Source organism: Ictalurus furcatus, chromosome 18, assembly GCF_023375685.1.
Source record: "Ictalurus furcatus strain D&B chromosome 18, Billie_1.0, whole genome shotgun sequence".
NCBI classification, from domain to species: Eukaryota; Metazoa; Chordata; class Actinopteri; order Siluriformes; family Ictaluridae; genus Ictalurus; species Ictalurus furcatus.
The window spans coordinates 22,096,380-22,113,288 of NC_071272.1; the positions used below are offsets into that span (position 1 = coordinate 22,096,380).

At 41.8% G+C, this 16,909-nt stretch overlaps 2 protein-coding genes across 3 annotated transcripts in view; one reads left to right on the top strand and one right to left on the bottom strand.

Moving 5' to 3' along the window:
• The first annotated feature begins 302 nt into the window (after window positions 1-302).
• Window positions 303-13,218, top strand: rars1 (arginyl-tRNA synthetase 1). The gene is made up of 15 exons (XM_053648195.1): window positions 303-537; window positions 1,511-1,642; window positions 2,778-2,966; window positions 3,262-3,370; window positions 3,462-3,562; window positions 4,450-4,571; window positions 5,181-5,301; window positions 6,070-6,199; window positions 7,285-7,389; window positions 7,697-7,875; window positions 8,071-8,180; window positions 8,292-8,397; window positions 9,124-9,296; window positions 11,381-11,628; window positions 12,699-13,218. Exons 1-15 carry the CDS (start codon window positions 493-495, stop codon window positions 12,806-12,808), a joined length of 1,980 nt encoding a protein of 659 aa, XP_053504170.1. The 5' UTR covers window positions 303-492; the 3' UTR covers window positions 12,809-13,218.
• Window positions 13,219-14,815: 1,597 nt separating this feature from the next.
• The window catches only part of si:dkeyp-23e4.3 (rho GTPase-activating protein 7), a 46,942-nt gene continuing 44,848 nt past the window's right edge, over window positions 14,816-16,909 (bottom strand). For both annotated transcript variants that reach the window (XM_053648192.1, XM_053648193.1), the window contains exon 14: window positions 14,816-16,430. In XM_053648192.1, coding sequence (XP_053504167.1) covers window positions 16,322-16,430 — 109 coding nt within the window. In that variant the 3' untranslated portion in view covers window positions 14,816-16,321. The remainder of the gene's footprint in view (window positions 16,431-16,909) is intronic.

The following is a 16,909-nucleotide window of genomic DNA, read 5'->3' on the forward strand; positions in this document are numbered from 1 at the left end:
TTAGACACACTCATTTTTTATTTTCCCCAGAATTTAGAATAATAATAATAAAGTCATCAAAACTCTGGAGTAGCACAAATGAAACTATGGGAATTATGATGTGATTAAAAAAAAAAATCCAAATCCAAAACTACTCATTACTACTTAAGACTAGCTACTTCCTGGCTCGCGCATCATTGTGTTTGCGCTTGTGACGTCGATTGGAATAAAGCTGCTTTGATGTTGCAAGTTCGATTCGCAGATATGCGGAAATTAAGGGACCGTCTCTAAAGTTACATACGACATTGTTTTTACACGTTTCTAACTTCAATAGCATTTGAAGGGAATCAGAGCTGGTTAGGTGTTTTGGGGAGGTCTTTAGGCTTGTCGAGTGTCCTCCCACAATTCTGCGCCTGAAGTGAAAGCTATATCAGACTTGGATAGAGAGCACTGAACAACTTTTACACGCTGTTGTAGCTTTAACTAGATATATATATATATTCTTTCCTGAATATGGCGGACCCTTTGGCAGAGTACACAGACCGGCTTCAAAACCAGGTCAGATTTACATTTCAACTCTTGTAGCATTCCTAAAGAAACACACAGGGAATGTTTAAAGCGTGTATGATAGTTTCTGATGTAACGCGGGTTCCAGTCCAAATAACTTCCTCCTCACTATACGAGTGCACTACCAAGCCAGGAAGTGAAGCGCGCGCGTGCACCCTATGTAGTGCCCTAAGCTGGGATTTAGCATCGAGCCTTTTTTGAGCACTCAACGCTAGCAATCTAGCAAAAGCTTGGTAGCGTTGGAGTTCTGAGTATTTAATTTATTTTTTTTTTTAAGAAAAAAAAGGCAGAAAGACTTTATATTTCTTTATCTAACGTCGCAGGATGTTGTTGCTTAATTAATAAAGAAGAAAAAGTTGCTCGGACTGTGAAGGCTAACCGGTTGCTTAGCTTCAGAAACCGGTTGAAGCATTCCGTACTAGATAGTATGTAAGATTAGTACTAAGCTAACGGAGGCTTGTTATGAGTGCATACTATTTAGTACGGAAGTATCTAGTGTTCGTGGCGCCATAGCCTAGTGCTTGCTCAGAAAGGTGTAATTATTGAAAATAAAGATGAAATTGACTGAAAATAACGCTGAAATTGATTGAAACTGACGCTTTTATTCTTAGAATGGTTTTATATTTTCAAACTGTGTGAACATATATATAATAGATATTCCTAATTTCTTTGTCAGGTTTTGATTTGTTTTTATAATTGAATGCTCATGCTTAATGTTCTTGCTGAGATTGAACTCTTAAGAAAGGAAATACTAAGAGATTCATGTAAGATAATATCATTCCTGATGCAAATTATTGCATTAAATTAGAAAAGAATGCAAAAATAGAAGATTTGTTTTTTTGTTGTTGTTGTTGGACTTTTGGACTCTGCTGTATATGAACAGATTCCTGGATTTATTATTAATAAATAATAATAGTGTACATTTGATGAAAACAGTGAAAGATTGTCGTGCTCGTCCTGACAGGAAAAGGAGATTCAGGCTCTCTGGTCTCAGGTGGAGAACCTGAAGAAGGAGACTGATTTCTCCTCACCGGTGCTGGAGGAGCTCATGGAGGAGAACGCCAGGCTGAAATATCGCCTCAACGTCCTCAAAAGGGTAAACGCTTGACGCTTTCTTCGTCTCATGCAGATGCTTTGTGAAAAAATTGTGAAGCGTTTGTGAAGAGTGTATTTTCCAGTATTGTGTCACAACGTGCTTTCTTGTTTGGCTGAAAAGTAGAAATACGAGTTCTCCAGCTCTGAGACCGTTTCACTTTCTGTACAAAAGTAGGACGTGTTCCATCTCACGCATCAATTTGTTTGCTGTTTCGTAATAGAAAATACTCACTCACTTAATAATAATTATAATAATATGATAAAAAGAATAGCTGTGGTGCTAAATTAGCCGGGGATCAGTCACGTCTCAGGGCATTTGATTATTTAGTGCTGTTTTAATGCTTAAATAAAAAAAAAGGAAGGCGTATTATTCGTTTGTCTAATGTCTCATGATTATGAGCTATGTTTAGGATTTAATTTTACTTAGTGCACCATAGTAGAGGTCGACCGATTGGTCGTGTTTTGCTGAAACAAAAACCATCACTGACTAATTTTGTTGTGTTATTTGAAGTGTTTTTTGATTCATTTTGGACGTCTCTATTTTTATTTGTTATTTAGAGTGTTACTTTTTGTAATGGTTTGGGTGGAACTTTTATTTACTTTAATATTTATGAATAGTTCATATATATGAACATTTATATATCTATTTCATTAAAAAAAAAAGAAAAAAGAACAGTACATTTTCCTGGTGCAGTCAGTACTGTTTATTTTTCTAATAAAGTTCAGTCATATTTTACTTTGAGTGTTATGTTTTCATTCAGTATCGGAGGATCAATCGGTTCTCGGCAGGTAACTCGTTGCCCAACTTGGTTATCGGTGGCGGTAAAATCCACCATCGGTCGGCCTTTACACCATAGGCTTCTAGAGGAAGACGTTTGGGATTCAGGGATTGTTTTAGTGGTGTTTTAAAGAGGCTTAAATCCGTCAAAATATTGATAGATATTCAAATATTGAATCGAAGCGTGAGGTTTATCTCCTCATCCCGTATTAGCGTGTTTCACAAACAATGGCTATGAGCGATGCAACATGACGTGAACTACCACTGGAGGTTTTTTTTTTTTTTTTCCTTTCCCCACACTCGTGAGAGAATACTGATAAATTTTGGACATTTTGCTCTTCGCTGCTTTCCTTTCCAGAGTATACAAGAGGAGAACAGCTGCAACAGCAAGAGCATGACCAACGTCAACCAGAGACTTCAGGAGATCTTTGGACATGCTATCAGCTTGGCTTACCCAGACCTGGAGAACCCACCGCTTGCTGTCGCACCCAACCAACAGCCCAAGTTTGGAGATTACCAGTGCAACAGTGCCATGGCAATGTCTCAGGTCAGTCATCAGCAACTGTATTGAGTGATCGTTCAACCTAGAGCATCTTCAGACTCAGTAAGTAGAGCTCTAGACAGAAATGCAAGGGATGATGGCTGGATTTATAAAAATTCATTTATAAGTGCCTGAATGAGCAGGTGTTCCTAATAAAGTGGCTACGAGTGTACAGTGCTAACTAGTTCCATTTCCTGACAATATTATCCTACATCTTTCCACATAATCTGTCATTATGTGCATTTCGACTATTTGTTTTCTAAGATCGTTCAGTGAATGTGTTTATCTTTCTTTTTCCCAGATGATGAAGGGAAAAGGGTTGAAGGTTAACCCCAGGGAGATAGCTGAGAAGATTTCCCAAAACATTCCTGACAATGAACTCATTGAGAGAACAGAAATCGCTGGACCAGGTGGAGTTTTATTACATGAGATGTGATCTGGACTTGCTAGGATCCAAAATAACTTTCATGAATGATGTTAAGTAATGTTCTGTTGTTGCAGGTTTTATTAACATTTACCTCAAGAAGTCGTTCGTGTCAAAACTTCTCAGCAACTTGCTGCTCAGCGGCGTGCAGCCTCCGGCTTTAGACAAGAAAAAGAAGGTTGGAGGAACTTTATTCTTAACTGCAACTGTGACTAAGATCTTCACTGAGCAGATGATACAAGTTGTACACTGACTTGCATAAGTATTCACCCCCCCCCCAATTTGACCAAGTTACTTACATCACAGCCTGATCTGAAATGGACTTAATTTGGATTGTACGTCCTGTTGCTCCGCAAACGTTATGAATGTAAAAGTATTCACCCCCCGCACGGCTATGAACCCCCTAAATACATCGATCTCGATATAAATACACCTGCTGCTGGAAGGCCCCAGGGTTTGTTTGAGAACATACCTAAACAAAGAGCATCGTGATGATCGAGGAGCTATCCCAAAGTTTTGGAAGAGTCAATCAGTCAATCATGGATTGGTTAGGAAAAGGTTCTTTAGTTTGATGACACCAAATCAGAACAGTTTGGATTTGTACCCAGTACTACATTTGCTAGAAGTCCAACAGTGTGTGTCATCCTTTTCAACTGTGAAGCATGGGGTGGTAGCATTGTGTTGTGGGAATGCTCTTTACCAGCATGGACTGGGAAACTGGTCAGGCTTCAGGGCGAGATGGATGGAGTCAAATACAGGGCGAGCCTAGAAGAAAACCCGTTCTAGTCTGTAAGAGAATTGAGACTGGGTGGGAGGTTTAGCTTCCAACGGGATCACGATGCTAACGATGCTAAACCTGAACAGTTGTTGTTTGTCAACAATATTCCTCATCCAATCTGACGGAGCGCAAATCTTTTGAGTAAATAAAATGGTAATAATCCCAAATGAAGTCCATTTCAATCCAGTACACGATGTTGGGAAGTTCAAAGGGGAGTGAATACTTATGCGAGGCACTGTTCCGCCATGGTTTAATTCTTTTATATACGTTTCTTTTTTTTTTTTTAGGTAATCATCGACTTCTCCTCTCCAAACATCGCAAAGGAGATGCACGTCGGTCACTTGCGCTCCACCATCATCGGGGACAGCATGTGTCGTCTTTTTGAGTATCTAGGCCATGATGTCTTAAGGTCAGTCTAGACCAGACTCTTAGTCTATTATAATAATAATAATAATAATAATAATAATAATAATAATATTAGCCCCTTTCTAACACTCAAGGCTCAGACGTGTATATATATTAAAAAAAAATAGAATACTGGAGAGTTCAGTGGAGTCAAAGCAGAAGATATGAACCGTAATGAGCTAATTACGCCATGTTTTTATGTAACAAGCTAAGCTTCGCGTAACCATTGTAGAAAAAATTAGGAGATGCTAACAAACTGCCAGTGAAAACGTAGTGATGCATCTACAAACAAATTACACTCGAATTGTGTATATATATAAAAAAATAGTACTATTAATTTAATTCATCTGATGTTACTTTATTTAATAATTAATAATAAAAAATTTTCTTGTAATGTATACGAAAATAAATTAAGGAGGAGTTTTAAAAAAAAATATTTTTGGTAATAAGAGATATAATAATATCAACGATATCTATCGAGAAGTGTATTGTGATGTCGTTTATCACGATTATATCATCATATCGCCCAGACGTGTGCCACACGTACACTCATACACACTCACGCACACATTGTCCCAGTAGTTTTGAGTTCTTGTGGAATTGTTCATTTCAGGTTGAACCACGTGGGAGATTGGGGCACACAGTTTGGAATGCTCATCGCTCACTTGCAGGACAAGTTCCCGAATTATCTGAGTGTTTCCCCACCAATCGGAGACCTCCAGGCTTTTTACAAAGTAAGCCACCCTTGGTTCTTCACACCTTAGTAGCGCACCTTACTTGCGCTCATTTGTGATTTTATAAACCGTTCTAACATCCGTCGCGTCGGCAGCGTCGTTATCCTGCACGCCTAGCATCGAACCTTCGAGCCCAGTCTTAAGTCTCTCACATACCGGGACAGGTTTTCTTCTAGTACGGTCCTGTATTTGGCTCTCATCCCTGACCAGTTCTCCAGTCCCTGCTGATGAAAAGCATCCCCACAACATGATAGTGCCACCACCACCATGCTTCACACTGGAAATGTCATCTCATTGTTGGGTTTCTGCGATACGTAGCTCTTTGTACAGTTAATTTTTGGTATAATTTCGCCACAGAACCTTTTCTCACCTATTTGTTGAATCTCCAAATGAATGCCTTTCGTCAAACCCTGATTAATACTTGTTCCAGAACTTTGTCCTGGACTTATTTCGACAGCTCTTTGGTCTTCGTGATGCTGTTTGTTTGGGTATGCTCTCTAACAAACTCCGCACGCGAGTCGACTCCATCCAGATAATCATGTGACTTCTGATGGCGGCTGGTTACACCAGAACTAAATGACCTGAACTTTAAAGTTTTAAAGGAATCAATTTTTGTATTTTTATTTGATTCACCAAATATCCGTTCAAAAACATATCGTGTCGTGAGGAAGCTCAAGATTTAGAAAAATATTATTATTATTGTTGTTGTTGTGAATGCTATCGTTTCGAACGCTGATAATCCGCATTCCCTCACCTTTTCACTCTCAGGAGTCTAAGAAGCGCTTCGACGAAGACGAGGAGTTTAAGAAGAAGGCCTACCAGTGTGTCGTCAGGCTGCAGAGCAAAGAGCCAGACTTCATCAAGGCCTGGAATCTGATCTGTGACGTGTCTCGGGAAGGTACGTACGTTCACACCAAACTCTTAACGCTCTCGCGCTCCCGACATACAGGTCATGCTGCAGAGGCTGTGAATGTAAAATAATCGCCTGGCCAGCAGGGGGCAGGGCTGCATCAGAGCCGAGGTAGCATCCGCGCAGGCTTGAAGGACTGTTAATTTAATTTCCTTTCTTTTTTTTCTTCTTTTCCCTGATTCACTGTCTGAGCAATGTTGATCTAAATCTAAATGGATGGTTGACCTAATACTACGAGACACCTAATAGCCTCGTTGTGAGATTTATTATCTGCTCCGTCCACCGTAATTGATTACACCGCAGACTGCGAGCGTATTGAAAGATGTTGCATTTATTCATCTGTGGCGCGGGGGGTGGGGGTGAAGGGGTGTAAACAGTGAATAATTTCGTTTCGTCGTTAGCCGTTCTCAGAAATCAAAGAGTAAGACGAGCCATTAGTTGTTTTGTCTTTTTTTTTTTTTTTTGTCTTTTTTTCTGTCCCTTTTAAGGAGAGACAGCTCAGTTTTCAAGTCCATTTCACACAAAGCTTCAGGGCATCAGGGTTGAAACTAATTACGTGGAGGGATGAAAAATTGCTGCTTGGAGGCACAATGAACTCAGCACTTGTAGGCCTCTTTATTTTACTTGCATAGCTTTATAAGGATTTTGCAGCAAGTTAAATTGACTGTATGGTAATAAGAAGGTAATATACAAGCGTGGGTCCTTGTTGAACAAATCGATCTTGTTAAAAGTTGACAAAATGTAAAATAATTAATAAACCGGATCTGGATTATAGTTTCTGAACTCTGAATGGCAGAGAAGACCAAAAAGCGTAATTCTAGTTCTCGATTAAATCCTTGATAAATTGGGATTTTTGGCGAAACTTTGTCCCGTTGAATGCTTCAACCAGACCCAGTGCGCAAATAGAGACTTTCCCCCGTGAAGGACAATGGGTCGGTGTTTGTTAGATTTCCCTAAAGTCCGGCTTCTGTAATTAAGCGATACTGTCCCTCTGGGTTTGTTTTGATTTAATTAATTAATTTATTTTCTTTCTCTCTCTTTTCCTCTTCCTCTCATGTCTGCAAACGAGACAGAGTTCCAAAAGGTCTACGACTGCCTGGGCATCCGTATTTTGGAGCGAGGGGAGTCGTTCTACCAGGACATGATGACCGAAGTGGTGAAGGAGTTCGAAGAGAAAGGTGAGTGGGACGTTACAGGTTCTGATTCGTCTTGCTGTAGATCTCACTCGTTCGGCGTAAACGCCCGAACGTAGATAATCATCGACAGATATGTCGGTTGATCATTCAGGTTTGTTTTGTGTATGAGACACCATGCCCTTAAATGTGCATTACATCATGCCAGATCCTTTGCACTGTATTAAACAGTCTGAACATTAGAGAAATAGAGTATGAAGTGCAAAAATGTGTATCCACTAGGGGGCAGCATTGCTTTAAGCTTCTCTCTCTCTCTTTCTCCTACTTCTCCCTCTCTGTCTCTCACTTTCAGGCCTGGTGGAGTTGGACGAGGGCAGGAAGATTGTATTCATCCCTGGCCAGCCCATCCCTTTGACGGTGGTGAAGTCGGACGGCGGCTACACGTACGACACGTCGGACCTCGCAGCCGTGCGCCAGCGCCTCTTCGACGAGAAGGGTGACATCCTCATCTATGTTACAGACAGCGGACAGGTGTGTTAGTATTGCCTCTCGCTTGTGTGGTCAGTGATCCCACCAACATCCGACCGCCGACCAATCATATCACCTTGTCAGTTCAGAAAGCTCCGCCTCTCACACTAGCATTCAGATATTTATATTTTTATATATATATATATATATATATATATATACACACACATACACACACGTGTGTTTATTCCCTGATAGGCTACGCACTTCCAAGTGGTGTTTGCTGCGGCGAGAGCGATCGGCTGGTACGACCCCAAGGTCACGCGCGTGGAGCACGCGGGTTTCGGAGTGGTTCTGGGAGAGGACAAGTACGTACGATGTTCAATTAATAAGAAAGCAGATTGTGCTCTGTCCATTTTTTTTTTGCTTTACACACCGGCCTGTTCATATTCCTCTAATGCACTCTTTCTGTGGCACAGGAAGAAATTTAAAACCCGCTCGGGGGACACGGTCAGGCTAATGGACTTGCTGGAAGAGGGTTTGAAGAGATCCATGGACAAGCTTAAAGAGAAAGAGAGAGATAAGGTGAGCGCATTGGGCACAAACAAAGCAGGGGGACACAGGCTTATTCGTTCATTCTCTGTTCTGCTCCTTTTGTTCCACGCTAAATTCCTCTGAGTGCCTCACTTCACTGCTTAACCTTTTCCTGGCTTTTCCAGCGGTTTGCTTCAAACAATATCACGGCGCAGCAAATGAGAACAAAATGTAGACTTGCTGTCGAGCGATCGACTCCCGACGACCTGCAGCGACTTCTCTAAATAACCCCGTGAACCCTCTGGAACGAAGTGATGATCCGAGTTCCCTTCGGTCAGCATCACTTCATCTGACGGGCTGTTTAACAGTTAGATCAACTTAAATATCCTTCTTATGCCTCAATGGCTGGAAGCTTTTTGTTTTTGTTTGTTTGTTTGTTTGTTTTTTTTCGCCCAAGTGTATTAGCTTAGCCGGATGCATCATCATCATGCGTTACATGTTTGTTATTGACCCACTCGTGAAGTCCGGCCTCGTGGAAAAGTACGAGTTTGATGCGGCGTTCACGTGCGTTCAGCTCATCGTAGTTCCGATACTTCCTAAAAAAAAAACTAAAACGTAGATCTGCTCCAGCACGTTGGAAGTTTCGTTTGTTTACTGTGTGATTATTTATTTTTTTCGCATCGTCGTAGCGGGTGTAAGGTCAGGCAACATGGACGATTTGCTCGTTCAGTGCTATTTCATGAGACGTATGTTCATTTGTTAAACGTGTTCTTGCAGGTTTTGACGGCGGCAGAGCTGATCCAGGCTCAGCGCGCCGTCGCCTTCGGCTGCATCAAGTACGCGGACTTGTCCCACAACCGCATCAACGACTACGTCTTCTCCTTCGACAAGATGCTCGACGACAGGGGCAACACTGCCGCGTACCTGCTGTACGCCTTCACCCGCATCAGGTGCGCGTCTCTCGTCCGCTCGGGATCGATGGCTGTAAGCGAGGTGTGCAGGCTACATTCGTTCTCGAGCTAGCGGGAAAGGAGCAGTCTCACTGCGGCTGCTCGATGGACCCTGTACAAATCAATACCTCTCACAGGGAAACTCTGTGTGTGTGCGCGCGTGTGTGTGCATGGAGGGGAGTTGGATATTTCAGGTCGCTCTGAAACATGGTGGAATTAAGTATTGGCGCCCTTCACCACCCTCATTGTGTCAACTATACCTCATAACTAACTTTGTGCAGCTTTAATTTATTTAAGATGATACGGTCGTGCTAATTTCCCCCATGAGATATCAGCACCGTTAAATTTTTATATCATTTAATATTTATCATTTAAAACGTGACCGTATGGATGCACTTATGCCTGTGCAAATACCCTGCATCATGGCTTTTTTTTTATTTAATTATTATTATTATTATTATTATTATTATTATTATTATTATTATTGTTTTTATAAACGTCTTACATGCGTTTCAGTGCAGTGGGGGGGAAAAAAGAAAAAAGGTTTGCTATTTTTATCTTCTTATTTGTATTCCGCATAGTATCTCGTGAAATATGTATTAAAATGTGTGAAATTATTTATATACAGTAATTCACAAGTCAGACAAGATTCCTTGGATACCTCACAGATGGTAAAAGTGTGTGAATGTGTGTGTGCTTGGGTTTTTAAGCTCTGCGTGAGGGTCAGATGATGGTATTTCCTAAGACTTTTTTTGGGGAGGGAGGGAGGGAGGGCGGGAGCGAAAACTAAAAGAGACAAAAATTGGATTTTTAGTGACTGAGGTTGAGATTTGTGGTAGGTATGGCGTTGTTTAGCTACAGCCATTTGTAATTCAAGGGACACGCCTCACACGGATAAACGTGTGTGTGTGTGTGTGTGTGTGTGTGTGTGTGTGTTCCTCCGAAAGGCAGTTGGCCTCATGGCAGGAGTTCAGAGCTTCTCACCTACTGAGATCTAGCTCTTATCCTGCTTTTTTTTTTTTTACCAGGGAGTAGAAACGGGAATGAAAAAGAAAACCGCAGACGGACAACGTTTTTTTCCTTTTTTTGTTTTCTTCTTCTTTGAATGTAAACGAGAAAGTGAACAAAACCTGTCTTGATTGTTCTGGCGTGAAAGAGGTTAATAACTAACACTAATTATTAATTAGTTGAACGATTTCACAATTTCTAAATTCCTCTCCAGAACCCTTCACTTCCCGCACGCCTCCAGTGAAGGGAAGAGCCATATCTCCCTGCAGTTCTCTTCCTGGTTTCCCACTGACGCTAAGCAGGGTTGAGACTAGTCAGTACCTGGATGGAAGACCTCCTGGGGAAAACTAAGCTTGCTGCCGGAATTGGTATTAGTGAGACCAGCAGGGGGCGCTCACCATGGTGTCTGTGTGAGTCCTAATGCCCCAGTAGAGTCACAAGGACACTATACTGTAAAAACAGCACCGTCTTTCAGATGAGACGTTAAACCGAAGTCCTGACTCTCTGTGGTCATTAAAAATCCCAGAGTAGGGGTATAACCCCGGGGTCCTGGTGAAATTCCCCCATTGTCCCTTGTCTATCATCCCCTAATTGTCCCATCTCTGAATTGGCTACATCACTCTCTCTGCACTAATAGCTGGTGTGTGATGGGCGTTCAGGAGCACTATGGCTGTGGTCGCATCATCCAGGTGGATGCTCTACACTAGTGATTAGTGATGGTTGAGGAGATACTCCCCTCCCCCCCCTCCCCCCCAATACAATGTAAAGAACGTTGAGTGTCTAGAAAAGCGCTATATAAATGTAACCGTGACAGTAAAGGAAGATATGACGTTAGACAGACGGATTTCCGAAAATGTAAAATATTTTGCGAGCGACAAATCGTGCCGTGACGTCATCGTGCTCGCGGTGATAATCCGCAGCGTCACATTTGAATAAAACCTCCTTCGCTTCATGTGCAAGACACGTGCGACGATCGACTAACCCTAGCGCCGAGAGCGTAAAGAACCTTAAGGAACGCTGGAGCAGGAACGTAGTAATACCGCTGAGTAATAATCCCAGTCTCGTCATGTTCTCAGGTCCATAGCCAGGCTGGCCAACATCGAAGAAGCGGCACTGCGCAAAGCGGCCGAGACGTGTGAAATCCTGCTGGAGCACGAGAAGGAATGGAAGCTCGGCAAGTGCATCCTGAGATTTCCCGAGATCCTGCAGAAGATCATGGAAGACCTGCTGTTGCATACGCTATGCGACTACCTCTACGAGCTGGCCACCACCTTCACCGAGTTCTACGACAGCTGCTACTGCGTAGAGAAGGACCGGCAGACAGGTGAGGCTCGCAGCATGGCCGTGAAAACGCCAGGGTTAGGTGCTAAATACAAACCGGCTGGACTTAATAGGCAGTTTGAGGCTTGATTAGGGTTTTAATCCACCGAGCTGGCGTCGTGCCAAGGAATTATTTTACAGTGTTAAACACACGGACGAGCTCCGTCAAAACCCGAACCGTTACGCCGTCAACGTGATTATCACCAGCTCTGCAATCTAATTCAATTTCGATCACGATTCAGTTCAAAAGTTCAAGTGGACACGGTGCTGTACTTCCCCCGATGTTTACGTGTAGATACGTAGCCGTCTTGCACACGTGTAGATAAAAGTAAGTCTGCCCCCCCCCCCAGGCTTTAGATCTCGGAGCACTAGTTATAAGACGTAATGTCGTGTCAGACGCGGGACTTCAGTTCAGTGTTCCTCAACTCCTATAATTAGATTAGTCTGATTAAGCGACATTGATGAAACCTAGCTCCTTTTAATCGCGACGAGTGAAAACGGCGTTCCGCTAAAAAAAAAAAAAAAACGAGACGAGAAGCACCACTGAACTGTGACTAGTAATGATGGAGGGGGAAAAAAGTTGATTTGGAAGTATGGTGATTAGATCTTCTTTGTGAAGATGTTAATTAATGTCTGAGTGGAGATTTGATGTAATCTACTCCCGTTTTATCGCTATATCACCGAGGTAAGAGGATACAGATGAAGTCATTTACTGTAGTTATTCGTGTTGTCCAGTAGATGGCACTTAAGAGCCAGAATGCAGCCCGCGCTTGGCTCTGTAGATCATCTTGTGTATATTTATTGCTTAATTCATTCAGCTGATTGTACTAATTACTTTGAATGGCCAAATCAGTCGCCGGAAAGAATGTCGTTGCACATTTTTCAGGCTTTTTCGTTACGGCATTTTTCCTATTGAATCATTTTTTTTTTTTTTAAGCATTCCTTTGTTGGGGGATTCAGTGAAGCAGGAACACTGCCTCGCTTAACATTCTCCTTTGGTGATGTTGTTGTTAATGACTTTTTCTGTGAGAAGGTCTCGCTTAACGTCACCGCTTTGCCGTTCTTATTCCCCAGGAGAGGTGGTGAAAGTGAACATGTGGAGGATGCTCCTGTGCGAGGCCACGGCCGCCGTCATGGCCAAAGCCTTTGACATATTGGGCCTCATACCAGTCCAGAGGATGTGACCTAACGGATGCATCGACCGCACGACCTTCCCAGCCGATTACGAACGTCCCGTTGAATCTGTACCGTAAACCAAATAAAACCCAAACGGCTTTGACGTGTTTTGGTCTCCCGTTGCTCGTTTTTCTTCCTCGGAATAGATATCCAGAGATTGAGCGATGGACCTGTCGGAGCTGCCGTCCCGATTGTGTACAGCTCTGCTATAACTCCTCGCTATAATCTCCAGCTTCCCAGAAGACACGGGTGCGACTCTGTTGACGGAGGTGAAGGCGATGAATCTAAAAAAAAAACGCGGCTCTCGTTCTTGTCGATCGATAAATACAAGTTAAAGTTATGTAAGCTTTATATAATTGACCTGACATCCTTTATTCGTTTCGCAATTTAACATCGGAGTACGCTGCTTTAACTCATCGCTCAAAAGGATGAGTTTCCTTTCCCCCCCCCACTCAGTAAAACAGGAGATGATCCAATCGACATATATGAATCCGGAATAATTTGCACAAGTGTTTTGAACTCTTTGATGTTAAGCCCCGCCCCCTTCCCGAGATTTGGCAATACTTTGTCGGGGACCTCTCTAGGTGAAAGGTGGTGTAGAGTGAATACACACCACTACATGTTCCCCAAACTATATTCTAATCTACTGTGGATAGAAATAATGATTCATTCTGTTCCCTAATCAGAGAAACTTATTTTGTACGGCGTACTATAGTTAAGCACAAAGCTGCGATGAATTGGACGTGAATGATTAATGCCATGCCTTGGCCTGATAATCGGTATGGAGATTAATTAGCCAGATTTAATTTACTTTCAGGGCTTTTTTTTTTTTTTTTTTTGTTCTTTAGGCACTACCAGCACACTTCCTGATAAGTGTGGGATGTAGCGCTGAAGGTAAATATCTTGGTTTGCTCTTCCTTATCTTATTATTAACTCCAGCTCTTGGACGTGTCTGTTATTTTACAAGAGCTTTACGCAGTGGGGAAGGTATTTAAACAGGGGCTTTAACGACTCTGTGCATTTTAACGTCGCTGCTACGAGTTCTCACTCAAAAAGAAGAGGAAAGATCAGTCGTCATTTATCGCCTCGATAAGATCAGCGGACGAGCCGATCGATAGGTGGACCTGGAATGATTGACAACTTGGAAGCCCCGCCCCTTTCCTCCTATCACACACCTATCTCTTGTCTTGTCGAGATTTCACACGTGAAAGAGATGCTGATTTTTATTATTATTATTTTTATTATTATCGTCCCTTATTACTATACACAGCGTCCTCCGCTAATATTGGCACCCTTGGTAAATATGAGCTGTGAAGGCTGTCAAAAATGGTCTTTATTGTTGAACCTTTTGATCTTTTGTTCAAAAAATTCACAAAAATACTCACAAACAAAACACATTTATATGTAAAAAAAAAAAAAAAATGTCTTTGTTAAATATAGGTATGCAACAATTATTGGCACCCTTTTTAGTCAATACTTGCCAAGATAACAGCTCTGAGTCTTCTATAATGCCTGATGAGGTTGGAGAATACACGGAAAGGGATTTGAGACCGTTCCTCCATACAGAATCTCTCCAGATCCTTCATATTTAACAAATAATGTTTATTTTTTGGGGGGGATAAACCTGTGTTGTGTTTAAAAAGTACAAACAAATTACTTCTAATATTAATACTCATTAGAAAGTGATTAAAATTCAGGTTTATTTTTTAAAATATTTCCAACACCAGTGACTGAAAAATATAGCTTCAGATATGATGTGTTCCTGTGTTGTCATGTCAAGTGTTAAAGTGGGGAAAAAAAAGGAGGTGCTAGCTTCCTGTCCTAGCTTCATTCACAGAAATTTTTTCACCGATAAAATTTATTACACATCAAATTATAATTCTTTTCAAAATCCTATAATAGTCATTCTGGTTTGAAACACAAAACAAACTTGGAAACCATGAAAAAAAAAAATGAACAGTTTAACAGTTAGCCTACTGTATCGTGAAGAAAGTTTAATAAAACAGCTCAGCCAGTCCTCCAAAGTCATCTTTAATGGTTTAGATATGTTCAAATAATCTCCTCTGTAACATTTAATACATTGTTATATTAAATTATATTAAGTCCATCATAAAAAGATTTGGAAGTTCAATAAAATTAATCACACATCTTTAAATATGTATCAAAACATATTCATATTGCAATGTTATTCGAAGCCTGGCGTTCAGTGGACGTCATTGAACTCCGCTATAATGTTCTAGATCACATTCGTAGATCACTCTTCGATGGAGGAGCTGAGCATTGTCAGAAACGCTTTCGAACACTGGAATAAATACGAGAATGTTTGTTAGTTACGGTTTCCAACATGAATCGGGGTCACGGTCGCTCAAAGTCCTCGTTCACGCAATACGATACGTTTTAAATTCCGTCGAAATTCTAGTTATCTTATTTGAGCGGCCAGAGATTTTAAAAACATCGTTACTTGACAGATAATTTGCTCACCTTTCTCCGCATTTGGCTCTATAGAGTTGTTATTACACCTAGTGGTCAAAATGGGAACTGCACCACACACTAATAAATAGGGGCCTGTTCGGGCAGGAATCACTCTGCCCCATGATCGCTTTATACACGTTTTTCATAAAGGAGGAGCAGCGGATAGGACGGTTAATGACAGGGTTGCCAGGATCGCAGATTTTACGCAAAATTGAGCTAGCCGCCTAGATTGTTTTACAGCAGATGATCTGAATTAAATCGAATAAAGTTTTTGCGAAGAAAGATAAAGTTCTGCAGACAGTGCATCTATGATGTACAGAACCATTTCTATGGTAGTTTAAGGTCTTTTGTGTGGTCTTTGAGATGTTGCTGAACCCTGGCAACCCTGGTTAACGATATTAGCTCTTCGGGAAGCACGCCTTCTGTAGGGAACACGGTTGAAAAGCCTAAAACCGCTCAAAACGAGCCGCTGGATCGTACACCGGACGACTGGAATGTTGTCGACTCGATTACCAATTACTAGATGATAGCCTATAGCATAAGTCAAATCTGGTAGCCTCTCAACTTTATTTTGTTTTGTTGTTGTTGTTATTGTCACCTCGCCTTAGCAAAATCTATGATCACGAGCCACTGCTTTAGGTAACGCGCCTGTGGCGTCTCCACATCGAACGGCATCGAGTCCGACTCCCCAAAGAAGCAGATTTTCACATTGTAACCCAGTCGTCCTTTTAAAAACTGTTGCTGTCTGAGACAACCTTTGCAGTCTGTTAGCTTGTGAAACGGTCCTTCAAATGGGATAAGACATTTCATTACTCTGACACTCTTCCTTGTCAGTCTTGATAAGCCAAGCAGACCGACTGTCCTGGAACATCTCATCATACGGTTGCTCTTCTTCATCAACCAGAATCGTCTCTGCATTACAAAGGCTCTGTTATTGTCCTCCGCTGCCCGTGAAACACCTTCTGAAATCCCGTTTGCTCCTCATACGACGATATATACGTATATACTTTCTTCCTTTTGTTCTTCTGAAGGGCTTCCTCGCTGTCCTTTCATAGCTTTGCGTCTTTCGTCTTGGGCTTAAAGGAGTCCCTAATTGCCACCAGCGTGGATGAAAGCAGGTGCCCACCAACTTTATTGTGCCACTCCAGAGATCGGCCCCTGATAAAGAAAGACAGTTATTTTCTGCCCCATGCCGGGATTCTGAGATTCATGGGCCGTGAGAGCCTCGCACAAAGACTAGTTTACTTTCAATTTCCTCCTTCGCTAATGAGATGGGCCCCAATAGGCATGCAGACGATGTTAAGCAGACTTAAAAGGAACAAATAAACATGAGAAGCTGCCATTGGCCTAAATGAATGTCAACAAATCTTCTACTTGCCACATTTTTGTGCTGTGTGTTTTTAATAAGACTAAAGGGATAGGATTAGCTGAGTGGAATCCACTGTCGCAAAAGTGGGTGTAATTAACTTAACGGTTGTGACAGAGATGAATTTAATTCACACGCAGCACTAGACCAGTCACTTTGCTTTGGCAGTAAACCGTATAATGCAATATAGAAGTAAATATATAGTCTCTTCCCTCTTCCCTTACGTTCCAAAACCTGTCAACTAGCAGGTAAGATGCCAGTCAAAATAGCT